The 17,858-nt window shown below is 40.0% G+C and overlaps 1 protein-coding gene across 13 annotated transcripts in view; it reads right to left on the bottom strand.

Moving 5' to 3' along the window:
- Nucleotides 1-17,858, bottom strand: part of LOC117405667 (dystrophin-like) — a 689,570-nt gene that overhangs the window by 163,722 nt on the left and 507,990 nt on the right. For all 13 annotated transcript variants that reach the window (XM_034008883.3, XM_059030144.1, XM_059030147.1 and 10 more), the window contains one exon: nucleotides 10,406-10,617. In XM_034008883.3, the coding sequence (XP_033864774.3) occupies nucleotides 10,406-10,617 (212 nt within the window). The remainder of the gene's footprint in view (nucleotides 1-10,405; nucleotides 10,618-17,858) is intronic.

The raw sequence follows: 17,858 nt of genomic DNA, 5'->3' as shown, positions 1-17,858 counted from the left end.
TTATCTCTCTCAGAAATAAACAGCTGCATACAGTCATGTATTCCTTCCAATACAGAACGGTGCTTTGGGATAAGTAAAAGAAAAAAAGGATAATTATATAATGCCACATTAGATGTTATAAAATACGATAAGCTGTATGGTTTGCAACAATAACTTAAAAAAAAAAAATACATATCCATCTGCTTATTCCATTAGTGCCACCTACTGGAATTTTATAACACAAATGACAAACTAATGATTGTCATTACATGTTTATTACACACTGCATTTGCTGACTTGCTAATTAAAGAAAGATTTTATGGATACAGCATAAATAGTAATGAAGGATTACTAAAATGATTACAAAATACGATTGGAAAATTCATTTTAGGTGGGGTATTTTTTTTTTTTTGCTCTTGCTGTTCATTTTGGTGGAGAAACATATTGTTTAAAAAGCTGAGGTCAGTTGATGCTGTTGTATTGGTAGGTTCATTATAAAAGATACAGCGAATGGCATTACGTTGTTGTATTTTTGTGTTTTTGGCATTGCATTTATAAAATGCTGTTGAGATCACCAGGCTGGTATTCTGTTCATTGATATACATGGTTTTAAATTAAGCAATTCTTTGACATAATGAGAAAACACCTCTAACCCTCTTTAAAATAGTTGAAAAAGGTTTAATTAACTGAACTTTAGCACTGTTTTAAGGAATGTTGTGTTAAAGTTAATTTTGATTATTATTTTATTGAACTGCAAACTTCATTTAATGAAACCCTTCTCATCTTCTATTCAAATGATTTATTGATTTATTCTCATTTTTTCAAAGCACATTTGCCATCCCAAATAAACCACTGTGAGCATGTTAGGACACAGCTGTAACACGCAAACAGCTATCAATAACTGCAATAAAAAAATAAAAAAAATTACAGAAGTAGTGACCTTTAACTCAGCTGGTATTAGAAAGCGCAGTACATTTTGCATTTTAAAGTTAATTATGGCGTTCTTTAAATTAATACTATTATTGCCATTGTATTTTAGGAATGACAAAAAGGCACAACACAGTATACACAAGAAGTAATTTAACAGCAAATTCTAAGAAATACAAAGCATCGCTTAAACAAATGATCTGCAGTATTTGGTCCATAGAAAATACTTTGTACTTAAATAGTTGCTGCTTACATGTCCCTATTTTTTTTTTTAATTAGCACAGTGTTGCAATTACTGTTTCATAGGCCATTCTATTAAGGACCCATTATTTCCAGTCTTACATGACTTCATGTAATGGATTTTTATAATTAAACTAATGACACCATTTTTTTTTTTTGGGCCCCATTTCTTTCTGAGCTACATCTGAATAATCAAAACGTCATTGAAAGTGCTTCATTAACTTAATTTCATTATGACATTCCACCAAATGTTCCCTGAGACTTAGCCATGTCATCCCCTGAATTTACTGACTTTATTAAGGAGCTTTAACGTTGTAATGCAAACATTCATTTCACAGCTCATGTTTATTTCTTTAATCAACAGACACTTGCAAAGTTATTAGTCTGCAAGTCTTGATAATGAAAGTACTTAATTAAAAAAAAAAAAAAACACTAAGCAAATGTGATTGGAGTATATTGTGTTGAGTAACTATTCTAAAGTCATTTTAGTTGTTGTTTTATGAAGGACTGAAACAAAACTATAGTTGATAATACCTTTGTGATATTTAGCACATACAATGAAAAACATATTTATGTTTTGTATTACATATATTTTTTGAACCTCTCAATATTTTCAGTTTTAACACGAGGAAGACAATATAACAGATTACAGTAGTAATTATATTTAGTGTCAGATGTTTTTATTTATTTATTTATTTATTTATTTTACAGAACAACATTATAGTATTTTTTCTGTTGTAAAATATCTTTTGCATGAGTCACAGATCCTGCAACAATGTATAATCCCCAAATTGTGGTGGCACATTAATAAAGAAAAAAGGACAGCTTTGTTACATTTCCAATCAGTTCTGATTAAATATGAAAAATTCCTGTTAGCATGGCACAAAAGTCAGACACTGGTCTACTTTACTAACATTACTGCCCAGTGTCCACATTATGTGTTTTTTCTACCGTGTTGGTCAACAAAATCGACCTGATGTGGACATGACATTTTATAGAATGATACTGATGTGTGAGTGATACCGGTTCAGGAAAATAAATAAATAAAAAAAAACATTATAAAGCTTAAACAAGAGAATGTTGGAATACGTGCTGTGGGTGTTCTACACATACTGTACATACCTATTCTGATTTACATTATGTAGATAGGAGGATCTTCAATAACTGCTTGGTGTTCCCTGGCCTATCTTGAGACACAGGCATATCCGAGTACATATTCAGAATACACCTTGTTGTGTTATTGTGTGTGAAGTGATCGTCAAAAGCGCAGGGCTTGACCTACGTTTGTCTTTGCTTTCCAAATCTCTCACTCAATCGCTAGTCAGCAAAATGCTTGTCTCTTTTAATCAAGCAGATTTCTGCATATATGGGAAAAAAAAAACCCAACTACTTTGGGGTTTAATTTATTGCACAAGAGTCTTTTGCTTGTTGTTAAATTATTCAAATTTTATTTAGGTTTTTTTTGGTACATTTTCTCTGCTTGTGTAACCCTTATTAAAACTACAGTGCATGCAGGACCACACGGTTACGTAATGGGCAGCTAGGCTGCGTCTCCTCCTAAATATTAGTTTTGGTTTGAATGAATTACTGTGAATAAAACAACCTGTTTTTTTTAGCGTACTCTGCGTTGTGTTGTGTATTATTATTTGTTTGTCCCAGACCACAATCACTCTGGCTCAGACTCAGGTACAACAGAGTTTATTTTTGGCTCATCTCCTGCAAACGAAACCAAGTATAGCAGACAGACATCAGCACACTGTTGCACAGCCGGAGCCATTTTACAAACTAACTCCAGTATGCTGATGTAAATTACCCACATGGAGAAGAAACAGGAAGTGTCCCAGAATTCCCTACCAGTTTGTAGTTTATTTGCTAACTTCTTAAACTAGCTGGCTACACTCTCCCCTGTTACAGAAAAGGACGCCCTCGTCTTACATGTTAATGCAAACGTATGTCACAACTGTTGCAAACTCTAAAGTCTCTGGGAATCCGCAGGGCCTGTTTCTTCTTTTGGGTTTCCCAGATTTGCCTGCCCCTAGCAATCTTCTGGCAATATCGGCACTGTTCAGAACCTAGAGTCTCTGCGTGGTGCTCTAAAGATAACCTATTAGGTGGCCTCCTCTGCCGAGTGGAGCGGCGGAGTTCGATGTTTCCTGGGGCCTGGCCCATGGCAGGCGGACCTGCTCTGGCCTGGCTACGGATACTTAAAATCTCCGGGGTCTGGCTCGGGGCGGATGGACCCTCCGGGGTCTGGCTCGGGGCGGATGGACCCTCCGGGGTCTGGCTCGGGGCAGATGGACCCTCCGGGGTCTGGCTCGGGGCGGATGGACCCTCCGGGGTCTGGCTCGGGGCGGATGGACCCTCCGGGGTCTGGCTCGGGGCGGATGGACCCTCCGGGGTCTGGCTCGGGGCGGATGGACCCTCCGGGGTCTGGCTCGGGGCGGATGGACCCTCCGGGGTCTGGCTCGGGGCAGATGGACCCTCCGGGGTCTGGCTCGGGGCGGATGGACCCTCCGGGGTCTGGCTCGGGGCGGATGGACCCTCTGGGGTCTGGCTCGGGGCGGATGGACCCTCCGGGCCTGACAACTCACTACCTAAACAGATGTGGTCTGGGTTGTGCGTTTCTGAATAGTCAGCCACTATTTCTGTATCATGATAACCCCTTTCCCAGCTAAGCTGACTGTCATTATCGCTATCGTCTCTATCGCTGAGAAATGGATGGGTGCCCAAGCCCATGTGTCTGCTAGGTGCGAGTGCAATTGATTTAGGGAGCTTCTCTGTTCCTATGCTATCAATCTGATTCCCCCGGTTTCTTGCTTGTGACCCTACCTCTACATATAAGTTTTCCTCATCCTCAGAGGTGTCTATTTCAAAATTTGACCTTACGTGGCTAGTGTTCGAACCCTGATCATCCATACAGGTAAGCTGCTTGGTATTGTTTAATGGGAGAAACATACAGGGCGTCAGTAAGTTTTGGTGAATAACTCTTTCCCCCCCTCCCGTTTCTGGACGCACAGCGTATACTGGCAGATCAGATTGTTTACGAACTACAATGTGCGGTATTTTCTCCCACTTGTCTCCCAATTTTTGTTTTCCTCTAACACTTTTATTTGCCACTAGGACACGGTCTCCTGGTCTCAAGGTAATTTCTTTTGCTTTCTGATCGTAATACCGTTTCTGACGGCGCTTGGATCTTTCAGATTCCAACGTTGCTTGCTTGTAAGCCAACTCCAGTCTACTACGGAGACTTGACACGTATTCCTCTGGCTCTGTTTCCTCCTCCTCCTGGCATGGGAGCCCCAAAGCCAAATCCACTTTAAGACGAGGATGTCTTCCATACATGAGGAAGTAGGGTGAGAAGCCTGTGGACTCATGACGGGTGCAGTTATATGCGTGGACCATGGGTTCAACGTACTCCTTCCAGTTTGACTTCTGGTGAGGTTCCAGGGTTCCCAGCATGTTCATCAAGGTTCTATTAAACCTTTCAGTGGTACCATTACCTTGTGGGTGGTAGGGAGTGGTTCTGCTTTTGGCTACCCCCATTGATTTCCAGAGTTGGCGCAGGAGACCACTCTCAAAGTTCCTCCCTTGGTCAGTGTGTATCCTTTCGGGAATCCCGTAATGGCAAATGAAATGTTTCCACATAACCTTGGCTATGGTAGCTGCTCTCTGGTCAGGAGTAGGATAAGCCTGAGCATAGCGTGTAAAGTGATCGGTAACTACCAGGATATTTTCTATACCCCCTTTGCAGCGCTCCAAGGTGAGAAAATCCAGGCATACAAGCTCTAAAGGCCTAGTCGTGTGAATAGAGATCAGGGGTGCACGGGCGCCCTGTGAACTTTTCCTTAGGCAGCATCTTTCACATGATTCACACCAGTGTTGGATAGTGGAAAACATAGCTGGCCAATAGCATCGTGCACGCATAAGATCTACGGTTCGTTCCATCCCCAAGTGGCCCATGTCGGTGTGTAGCATGTCGAATACTTCCCGCCTTAGCTTTTCAGGCAGCACCACCTGTCTAACTTCATTCCCTTCTGGCGACTTGAATGTTCTATAGAGGATGTCCTCTTCAAACGTCAGCTTGTTCCACTGTCTCAGCATCGCTCTGACAAGGGGCTCCTCCTGCTTCCTCTTCCTTACACTTGGTGCCCGTCCAGCCTTGAAGTAACGCAGCACAACGGAGATTACTGGGTCCTTTTCTTGATGTCTCCTAAGCTCCTCCCTAGGCAGTCTGGGGATGACCTCAGCCCACTGACTGGGAGGTGCAGTGCTGGATAGAGTATTTCTGGTGGAGTTAAATTCCCCTTGGTCCGAAGTGCTAGCGGTATTGACATTACAACCGACCTTCAGTATGCTTGCAATTTCAGCTCTCGGCATGCGTGAGAGGCCATCTGCGTTCGCGTTGCTCTTTCCCGGGCGGTATTTTATCTCGAAGTCAAATTCCGCTAGCTTTGCAACCCACCGTTGCCCTGTTGCATCAAGGTGGGCAGTACTGGTTACATATACCAACGGGTTGTTGTCAGTCAACACAGTGAAACGGTGCTCTAACAGGTAGTCCCTCAGCTTCTCAGCTACTGCCCACTTCAAAGCCAGGAACTCAAGTTTGTGAGCCGGGTACCTTTTCTCGGAGGGGGTGAGACAGCGGCTGGCGTACGCAATTACCCTCTCTTTGCCGGACTGCACCTGGGCCAGCACTGCACCTAACCCCTCTGTTGAAGCATCCGTCTGGAGAACAAATGGAAGGCTGTAGTCGGCGTACCCTAAGACGGGTGCTGTTGTCAATCTCTCCTTCAGCTCAGTGAATGCTTGATCACATTGCCCTGTCCAACTGAATGGTGGTGGCCTCCCGGCCGGTTTGTGGGGCCGTTTTCCCTTCTTAGGGGACCCAGCGGTCAGGTGAAAGAGGGGTGCTGCTAAACTGGAGTAATTTTTTATAAATCTCCGGTAATAACCGGAGAACCCCAAAAATTGCGCTACCTCCTTCCTGTCTGTCGGGGTCTTCCAGTTCCGCACCTGCTGTATTTTCTCTGGGTCGGTGGCTATACCACCGGCTGACACCACATGTCCCAAATATTTAACCTCTTTCCGGAGCAGGTGGCACTTCTTAGGTTTTAACTTAAGCCGGAACTGGCGCAGCCGGTCAAAAACTAACTGCAGGCGCTCTAGGTGCTCGTCAAATGTTCGGGAGAATACAATGACATCATCTAAGTATATCAGCACAGCTGAAAAATTTAGGTCTCCCAGGCAGTGAGTCATCAGTCTTTGGAAGGTGGCTGGTGCATTCTGCAGGCCAAAAGGCATTCGGTTGCACTCAAACAGGCCCATGGGTGTAGTGAATGCAGTTTTGGGCTTGTCGTGTTCAGCCACCTCTACCTGCCAGTAGCCGGAAGTGAGATCCAGTGTGGAGTAGAATTCAGCATCACCAAGAGCATCCAAGGCCTCCTCAATACGGGGCATAGGGAATGCATCTCTCACCGTCTTTGCATTTAGTTGTCTGTAGTCAATGCAGACTCGGATTGAGCCGTCTTTCTTCCTGGCCACTACAATGGGTGAGGCATAAGGGCTCTGACTTGATCTAATGGCTCCCGCTTCAACCATATCCTGTAGATGTCGTCTAACCTCCTGAAACTGGGCTGGTGGGATCCTACGGTAAGGCTGGCGCATGGGCTTGTTATCAATCAATGGTATTTCATGCTTGACAGCGGATGTACATCCAAGGTCGAACTGATTAACTGAAAACACATCAGAGTTCCTCCGGAGCAGTTCTTCCAGCCTTTCCTGTTGTTCCTGGTTCAGCACTGCTGCCTCCTTCAAATCCATCTCCGGAATGTCCGATTGAACTGGTGCTTTATCTGGTGGGGAAGAACTTTGTTGATCATGCGACGAACCGGCTGTGCTACCTAGATCCGGGGTAGGGTCAGAGGGAACCACTGCTTCTACGCTGCTCAGTGCAGAGATGCTAGCTACTGTCTGGCCCCTTTTTATAACAATATTGTATGTGCTTTGGTTGTAGAGGTGCACTAGAGTCCGCCCATGGACCACATCTGCCACTGCTTCTTCCACCACCATGTTTTTAATAAACTGTTTGCCATCTGGAGGTCCGATAAGTACAGTGTATGGACTCCTATCACGAGACCATGGAGCCTTGACTGTTATGCATCTGTGTTCCCCAGGCTTAATTTTCACTGGCTGTTTTCCTGCATAACGAACTTGTGACACCGTCTTGGGCTCCCTTCCGGGTGACTTCACCCTCACCTGTTGGTAGGCAGCATGCCAGGCTGGATGTTCATCTTTCAGGCAGCTAGGGAACTCTCTGCCCAGCCGTTTTTCTAAGTCCTGCTTGCTAGCCCTAATAACATTTGTTCCTAACAGAAGTGGTACAGACTTTCGGTACTGTGTCGCCGGCACAACGAAAACTGGAACAGCCGCATAGGTCTGGTCTAGAAAAGACAAATTCAAACGCAACACCCCTTGATGTGGGACCTCGTGACCTCCAGCCCCTTCTATGCGGATATCAACCTCATCTGGTCTCAGGTTTCTGAGGGTGGGGTGTTGGTGCCAAAACTCCTCAGTAATTGATGTAATCTGGGATCCTGAATCAATTAGGGCTCTACAGGGGACACTATTCACCACAACAAAATCTTCATTCATTGGGCCAACTAAACTGGAAGAATTTGTCTCCCCACTGCACTCCATCTGTGGCGCACTGTGAACACAGGTAACTATAGGGCTGGTCTTGTTTTCGTTGCCCTCCACTTGCCCCTCAGTGTCAGGCTGTACTAGTTTAAATGAGAATTGTTTTCTCCTACACTGTGCTGCACAGCATAAGCATTTGGCTGGTTACGGCACCCCCGAGCGATGTGGCCAACTTGACCACACCGATGGCACACAAAGGGCTCCTGGCGACGCGGAGGTCTCTGAGTCGCTGCTCCATTACCACTTCCTTGGCTACTGGTGGGGACATACCTGTAGGTAGTAGCAGTTTGTTGCATAACCATGGCCTCCAAACGCCCCATCTTCTCAGACTGCTGTCTCTGGTGAGTGGCAAGGTCCTGAACTAGGGTGGTAAGACTCTGAACGGCATCACTTAACCCTCTTGTGGCTGCTGCTTCCTGCTGGGGCAAAACATTACTTTGCATGCTCCCCTCTGCACTGACTGCAGCCTGCTGCATGCTGCTAACACTCTTTGCTCTCACCTTCTTGTCGCCTAGTGAATTTTTCTCCCTCACCAGCTGTCTCAGTTCTCCCTGTAACTGCCTGAACGTAAGATAGCGAGGCTGCATGGGGGCAAGACGATCACGTACATCTTTCTCACTTATGCCACGCATGAACTGCTGGGTGAGTTTATAGTCCCTGTCTTGGAGTGCCCCACCTCCATTTATTTTTTCTTCAATGCTCCTCAATAAGGCATCTAGCTCTATGGCATAGGTGGAGGCTGACTCATCTGGGCGCTGGTGTCGCTCATAAAAGTCTGCCATTGGGTCAAGAGATAAATGGCAGTCACTGTACTCAGCCCTCAACTCCTCAAAGGCTCTGGAGGCGATCTGCTCTTCTAATGGGAGGTTCAATACGAGCTTCCTTGCTCCACCACTCAGGTAACGCACCAGTGTGTCAAAATGTAGGGACGCTGGAACATGTGTAGCACTCAACAAGTATTGGATATCCTTAATCCAGTCTTCTATATCAATCCTGCAATCTTTACTATTGCTGAATAATGGAATACCTCGCACCTGATGCATCGCTGGCACATAGGTAGGAGTTGGGCCCACTGGGAACGTTTTGCATTTTGTCATCTGGGGCATGGCTCTGGTCTCCTCCTCCTCATCAGAACACCATCCAGATGGTTCTGTCTTCACAGGCCTTTCTGACCAGCCCTTTCTACTCTCAGACATCTTCTGTGTCCAGTCCTCCCTCAATCCAGCAGTAAAACCAGAAGAATATTCTTCTGTCTTTCCCTTTCCAGAACTAAACTGCTTAGCCATAGGTCTGCCTTGTTAGTAACCGCTAGTTGTTTACTTAATTATTATTTATTTGTTTATTTATTTTTATCTTTTTTTTTTTTTTTTTTAAATCCGTATTCACCTTTTATTTGTCTATTTAATTTATGTTTACGCTTCCCTTAGAAGCTGCCCATCCGAGTCACGGCACCAGATATAATAAAAAAATGTAACCCTTATTAAAACTACAGTGCATGCAGGACCACACGGTTACGTGATGGGCAGCTAGGCTGCGTCTCCTCCTAAATATTAGTTTTGGTTTGAATGAATTACTGTGAATAAAACAACCTGTTTTTTTTAGCGTACTCTGCGTTGTGTTGTGTATTATTATTTGTTTGTCCCAGACCACAATCACTCTGGCTCAGACTCAGGTACAACAGAGTTTATTTTTGGCTCATCTCCTGCAAACGAAACCAAGTATAGCAGACAGACATCAGCACACTGTTGCACAGCCGGAGCCATTTTACAAACTAACTCCAGTATGCTGATGTAAATTACCCACATGGAGAAGAAACAGGAAGTGTCCCAGAATTCCCTACCAGTTTGTAGTTTATTTGCTAACTTCTTAAACTAGCTGGCTACACTTGCTTCAGTGGGAAGCATTTAGAGACTGAAGGAGCACAGGAGAGACTTTATTAGATTTGATTTATTGGGCTGACGGGATGAGGATCAAAAGAAATAATAACACATTTGTTTTGTGCTTAGTGAGGATTAGGCTTAATTCTGCACACAAGCCTGTTTTGTAGTTTACAGTTTGGATTAGACTCTTACCATTAGGTAATGCTGCATGCCGTTTTGTGGATATGCTCATCTTTTAAGATTTTTTAAGGCTGAGGGCGTTTTTTTCTGAGCTGTTGGTTTGCTAACATTGTTGTCATATATTGTTTCTTTTTTGTTAATGGTTAATTTATATATAGATACCTTATTATATATATTTTTTATTTTATTGAATAATCCCATTTTGCAAAATGTCTTTGTCAGTTACTTGTAATACCTAATGTGACTTTAGGTAAAAGGAGTGCTAATGAAACTGAAACCAGCAGTCTAAATGATATGATTGAATGGGAGTTTATAATCCCTAATATATATATATATATATATATATATATATATATATATATATATATATATATATATATTAGGAATTATAAACTCCCATTCAATCATATATATATATATATATATATATATATATATATATATATATTTTTTTTTTTTACATCTATGAAGGAATAATAAATGAATAAAATAACCCTTCTTACCTTTAGATCTGCATTCTGTTTCTTCAGTGCCTCAACTGTATAAGATATTTCCTTCCATGACTCCAACTTGGCTTTGGCCCTCCCCAGCACCTGTTCGGCCTCCTGTTTCGCTTCAAGCCACTGACTCGAGTCCTTCAGCATGTCTTGTAGCTGCTGCCTTCGGCTCTGGAGCCGGCCCTGTACTTCCTCCCACTGGACCTGGATCTTATCTACTGCAGGATGAGAGACAAAAGCAGGGGAACTCTGATTTGAATCTATTCTTTCTTGTTTGACCAGGGTGAGAACCCATTGAGATGTTCTTTTACCAAGGAGTCCCGGTAGACAGCACACCACGTTCTGTACACACAACATCTACAACAAAATCAATAAAGAGTAGTACAGGAAGAAAGAAAAAAAACCAGATAGTTTTGTCAAATGTCACTGTATAGTTTTGTTTTTATTATAAATGTGTGTAAATCGAAAACAATGCTACTGCTATTTAAGCTTATAAAAAAACACAGCTGAGACACAGCTCTTTAAAACACAGATTTAATTATATTCATTTTGAAGATATTTTATTTTTATTACACTTGACACCAAGGTAATTACTGGTGTGATGGCATTTACCGTTTTTATTATTATTTTTCTTTTTATTAAGCAGATTTTGCATTAGTGTTTCAGGTTAACACAGCTGTTTACTTCCTCCTCATCCTGCTTCATTAAATGTCATGCCCCAAAGCATTCAGTAAAGCAAGGCAGCAAAGTAATAGCACTGTTAACCACTTACAAAAGTGTAGAAATTGCCTTTATTAAACCAGGGAAATAGTAATGCCACAGGCTTAGTCTATTTGAGTGCACCCAGGCAAAATTGTAATACCATAGGGACCTTTAGTTTACGGAGGATCATTTAAAACAAAAAAAAAATCTCAGGTGCAGTTTATAATTGTGTTTGTAATCTAAAATGTGTGTACTCTGCAAAAATTACATTTGCAAGGGCCAAAGCTTACTTTCCTTTTTTTTTACTGCTACAACTAACACCTAAATAATGTGGTTTTGCAAACTCTCACAATTTTACATAAACGATGCATCATTACAGGAAGTAAAAATGGTTGTTTAATTTCTGTAAAATAAGGTCAACCGTAGTACAGTACGTACGTCAAGTAACAAGACACCCCACTATATCCCCAGAATCTGATATCCTCAATAACCTATGTTAAATACCAACTGCTTCTCCAGACATATGGAAAAACCTGACAGACTTCACTATAGGGAGATAATAAGGCAGATTCAAATCATATCTTTCTAGGAAAACTTGTGAATGTGGAGCCACATTTCATCTGACTAATTGTCACACGATTCCCTTTTGAATCAGTTATCGTGTGATATTTAATTTCCCTATCCAGCTGAACAGCAACATGTCATAGACCAGTGGTTCTCAAACTGGGGGCCGAATCTATCCTGGGGGGCATGAAAAGGTTTTTATTTTTTTTAATTACTGTGCACATCTTATATATATTTAACTTAAGGCAAATCTTACTGCTGACACCTCAAAGTCTGCTGCCATCCGGTTATGTAAGTTGTTTATTGGTTTACTATGTGGTGTGCACTTTAGTAAGCATTGGACACAATCGGTAAACTCTTATTATGATGGATCGATGGCTGGTTTGTGCAAAAGTAAAAAACACAACAGCAGTGACATACAGAGAAGCCAGTGACATGTTTTTTTGTTTGTTTTACTGGTATACGTACATGTATGTGGAGGGGTGGGGGGTCAAGTACCACAGATAAGAAGAAGAGAGGCGCGGTCGAAGACGTTTGAAAACCACTGTCTTAGATGTTGCTGTCACCTTTAGCTGACCAGGACCCCTGCAAACACTGTCCGTATTGTAGAGACTCGATCAGCCATGATACAGGGGCACAACCAACCCTGGCACTATTTTCACTGGCCTACAGCTGTTAGCCAAATAGGAGTGTGAGAGGAGCATATACTGCTTAGAGATTACTCGCATTTAGGGGCAATGAGGTGTCACTGTGGTATTGTGGAAGTGTCTGGTTAAGACGGTTCCTTCTATGGCAACAAAAACTTAGATTTTGTGACATATTTTGCCAGTTAATTTTCCCCTTTTAATTGGTGCATTACCCACTGTTCCAGAGTGCTTCTACCTTTAAAAGTAACATGCATGCCACCATGGAGCATTTAGAGGTTTAAATAGTGGGTCCTTTTTATTCACTACCTGTGCAGCACATTAAGAATCAATTACAACGGATAACAAATCATTACACTTGCTTCAGAGTTGTAATATAAAACATAACCTTCAGGCAACCGATTTTCATCTACATTCATTAAGATGAAAAAGATCCCTCCAGCTTCTAGTATACATTGTCTATGTAGATTACACTCTTGCGTAGTCGCGTTTTATATGGAACAGAATATAAGCAAAGCCTACTGAAATAGTGCTTGTTTGTTGTAATGAATTAGCTAAGTTAATAACTTTATGAATATTAGTGATGCAACAATTATTCGAATAATTAAATTAATCACGAATTTTGCAGTCGGATGAATATTTTTATCATCAATTCTTCTAAGTGCCTGCAACTTTCCTCTCTTAGACACTGCGGTGGCAGGTAACACTAAGGCCCCTATTCAAAAAAGTACTTGCTGACTGCCTTAATAAAATTAATTTAGTTTAAAACGAACAAAAGTCATCCATATTGCTATTCATAAAATGATCTGAGCAAACGGGCGACTGTCACAAAGCACTTTATGAATGGGTATACAGTCGTTCAAGAATGAAAATCTGCCTCTTTTTGATGACATCATCAGCATTACTAATGTTCCCTGGGTTGCGTTGGTAGCTGTTGCAAAACGAAAAACGGAATCCACCGACAGTAACCTACTACCGAAACCCAAGTCTGCAGCTGCCAGTCACCGGGAGTTTGCAAAACCTGATTCCGATGCCCCTATCACGTCTGCCAAAAATTCAGGACATGTCATAATATAGAAAAAAAGTATTTTTTAAATAAATACTTTGTATTTTCGTTTTGTTTGGCAATGCTGGTAAACACATTTCAATATGCACACATAAGATTTCCATTCTTAACTGTAGGATCAAAAAAATAAATAAAATAAATAAAATAAACAAAAAGCACTATAGGAGAACGTTTGAATAATCATAATAATAATAATAATAATAATAATAATAATAATAATAATAATAATAATAATAATAATAATTTTGAAAATTTTAAATGTTAATCTTACAAATTTCCAACTATTATTATTATTATTATTATTATTATTATTATTATTATTATTATTATTATTATTATTATTATTGTGAGCGCATCATGACACAGTACACGTGACTAATCAATGTGGTGATATCTGCCCAATGTTCAGAAACCAAAAGCAAAAAAATAAAAAAAACAAATCAAACAAATTATGAGACTGAAAAAAGGCAGAGAAAAGTCTGCCTGTCTGCTATAATGTGAAAAAAACGACCTGTTAGTTTGTGCTGAATCGCAGCGTTTACTAGTTCAATCTAATGTAATAAATTAGAGGTGATTTTGTAGGCTAAGGATTGATTGTTACCAGAGCAATAGTTTTAAAGATGTTATAAGATCTCATTAAAACCCAGATACAAGAACGTGCACACATCAAATACTGCTCCAGGATCATATTTATTTAGACTATGTGAAAATGATACACATTCATTATAATTTAATGGAATTTCATGGTCACCTTTCATATTATAACTGCATTACTCACTGACAATAAAATCATCAGCCATGGACCAAACAGCAAACTACAACAACCATCCCCTGGAATAAAAGTCCCTATAAATGATGGCATATTATTCCAGTAACCCTTTTTATGTTTTATTTTCATTACTCTGTTTTACCCGGAGATTTGAACATGACAGAACTCTTGCTGTATGTTTTATAGCATAAAAAGAACAGTACAGTAGAAAATTGGCAAACCGGTGATACAATTTATTCATTAAAGGTCAGGATGCAGACATTGACCTATAAATCCTTATTAGGCAAGCGAGAGCAGGAGTGGATACAGAACAGAATGTCTCCCAGTCATCATTTACTACTATCATCTGAACATGTTACTTCAGGTTATTCTGTGCTTTTTGGTGGTGAGATGGTAGGTATAGTATACACTTTATTTTATTTTATGTCAACCTCCCGCATTGCTTTTCAAAAGGGAGACTGAAAAAAACAGCATGAGATTCAAATAATGAGCACTGATAGTTCATAGCTTTATAGTTGTTACAGGTTGGCACTGAAGGTTTTTTAAATATCGTTTTTCATTCAGATTTTTCAGTACCTATGTGACCAGTACTGTATTTATCATTTATCTTTCTTTTAGATTCTCACTGCATTCACTGCTTTGGTTTGGTGCTGGGCGCTGAAATTTTGTTGTGTTGCCATGGTTATAAGTAGACCACTTGGGTATCTGTTTTAAAACAACATTTTGCAAATGTACAAAACACGAGAGGTGCTGAATACACCTAATTGCATCCACATTGACTAGACTTATTTGTTTGAAAAGGCCTTTTGCCTGCAGTAGTATAGATATTTTAATGAAATAATCCCTCTACCCAATTGTGGCAGGGCAGATTATTATTATTTATTATTTGTTCATTTAGAAGACTCCTTTATCCAAGGCGACTTACAGAGACTAGGGTGTGTGAACTATGCATCAGCTGCAGAGTCACTTACAACAACGTCTCACCCGAAAAACAGAGCACGAGGAGGTTAAGTGACTTGTCGGGATTTGAACCGGACACTTGCTGGTTACAAGCCCTTTTCTTTAACCACCGGACCACACAGCCTCCAGATGCCGTGCACAAGTATATATGTGTATGGTTTTGGTAGGGATGGGGTTCATGTTTTTAGGCACAGTACTAGCTGCTAGAGTCAGTTCAGCGCAGGACTCAAGAAGAACAGATGCCTATGCTTGTTGGTCTGGTAACAGAGATAGCTTTAGACCACTGTTGTCTAATACATTAGCCACTAGTCACATGTGGTGAATTGGGAATCAAGATTATGCGAATTGCATTTTTGATTTGTAAATAAAAAATGAGTAATAGACACTGTCGTCATGCAGGTGATCTCAATACATACACAGTGTATGCATGTGTACTTTGACCTCTCTGTGCGTTTGTTGGTAAAATGGTAAGACAAAAAGCAGTGATCATTGGATTTACACATACACGATTTGAGCAAGGCGAGCAACACAAAAAGCAAAAAAATAAATTAAAAATCCCTACCATTTCAAAGTGTCAACACTGCTGCGAAGTGACAGCTTTGTAAAAGCATTTCGTGCCACTTACCTTGCCTCGCTCAAGTCGTGTGTGAAAAAATCCTCTTTAACACGAGTGAAAACGCCAGGTTGTGTGAGTCAACATTCACAGCAATCACTGATGAAGTCAAAGCGCCATTTGCAGCTGCTGGACATAAACCTAGAAGCTGCACTAGATGTGCCATGTCTGATGAATGAATGCCAGAATTCCAAACTTTGATGAAAGAGAAAGACTGCAAAGTTTCACACTGAATGCTGGTAGATGTTTGTTCAGTAAATACACATGTAAACATAGACGTGTGTTAAAAAAACAACATTATTGTGTTGTTGTTTGTTGATTTTACCACTAACTTGTGTTGTTCGGTGTCGCTGTAGCCATGCCTGTGTCTAGTCAGCGATTTCTATTGGACAGCACTGCTTTAGGCTATGTGAATATTGTTTGTTTTGTATTTTGTTCATTTTTAAATATATTTAGATTGAAAAAGTTTGGATCTTAACTGAGGCTCCACACAAACTCCACACAAACATACTGTAAGAATTCCCCTTCAGTCTTATACTTAGAATCACATAGAATACTAACCTTCAAAATTCTACTCTACTCACATTGGTTTGTCATGAAGAGAGGTATCAGTACCATACTGTAATTATTCACACAACAAGAGGAATCCAGATTAAATAAGATTATAATTATAATTTGAATGTGCAGTAGTAAAAGATAAAAGCCACGTTCTGTTAATAAACAGCAATAATATGAATCTGTTTTTAAATCCATAGTACTTGAATGTAACAACAATGCCCCCACTGCTGTAAATACAAAATTAGAACTAGAAGTATCATGATAAAGTAGACTACCATGACCTACATCCACTGTATGCACATATAAACATATGACATAAGTACTTTAAGTATGTAAAGATTTAAGAATATACAATGTGAGCCCAAAGGGATTCTAGTGAAAAAGCAAGAAATAATGCTTGCATGTTTAAGAAGTGCCAGTTAGCACACTATAAAATGTTTAACTTGAAGACTGTTATTTTCAACAAATTACAATATTTCTCTGTTTTCTAAGCACAGTGTGAAACTTGGTAATATAGCTAATCGATATTCCCACGTGTGCTATCTAAATACAGACTAAAGCTTGCAAATAAATTACATTCCACTTAGGTTCACAGACAGTTCGCTTGTAAAAGGCACAGTAGTGTCTAGAAATGAAGAAGATATATAAAAATGCTCTTGGAAAGTCTACTTAATAAGTATGCAAGTTAGTCGTCAACAGAAGCTAAAATAGGGTTTCTTTAGACTGGCTAAAAATAAAATGACAATGGTTTTCAGCAATAAAATCATTATTTCAGTAAGGGATAAACCATGGTAAGTGTTGAATCACTAAAAATGATTCCCTGTTTCAAGTGCCATTAGGCTCAAGAAACTGGATTATTTTCTTACTGATTCAACACTGCCACTTAAAATATTTCTTCCTTATTGATATTTGTTTGATAAAGAGATTCAATTGATTGTTAATTTGGTAATTGGATTTGGTTTTTGCTCTTTTGTTACGCTCAGTTTAAACAGTTAAAATGTTTCTCTCATATTATGGAAATGTTGACATGAGTTTCTTGGAGTTTGAGTTTGAAATCCCACTTACACAGACAAAAATGTCTGTTGTAAGTGAAGATAGTAGCAACAACTTTGTTTTAAATGAAAGTGGCATTAGAAAAATAAAAATGCTAATAAAAATAAAAGTGAACCAGGAACGGAGAGTAAAGTTATTGACAGTTTAGTAAATATCATTGCCAGCGATTGGTTTTTGAGAAGTGCTCAGGCAAAATGTAAGTGAGTTGTAAGCTTGTTTGAACAATGGTTAAACGAAAGACATGCAAAAGCTGAGTTTAAATCTAATATCTGTGCAATTGATGGAGATTTACTAAGTGATGATGAAATTGCTGTTGTTCCTGAACCTGTCCAGAAGATATGTGAAATAAAAATTAGAAGGGGGGTGTTTATGTGGAAATGAATTAGAAATTATGAAAAAGTTTTTTTTTTTTACATTATGTTAATGTAAATAATATTACTTTTAGTAAATAATATGAAATGCTGAAATGTGTAATACTATAATGCACTAATTGTTTAAATGATTGTTACATAATAAAGTGGTATTTGCTT

This window comes from Acipenser ruthenus, chromosome 9, assembly GCF_902713425.1.
Source record: "Acipenser ruthenus chromosome 9, fAciRut3.2 maternal haplotype, whole genome shotgun sequence".
Lineage (NCBI taxonomy): Eukaryota > Metazoa > Chordata > Actinopteri > Acipenseriformes > Acipenseridae > Acipenser > Acipenser ruthenus.
The sequence above is the reverse complement of the archived record's forward strand: the minus strand, read 5'-3'. Positions and strand labels throughout refer to the sequence as shown.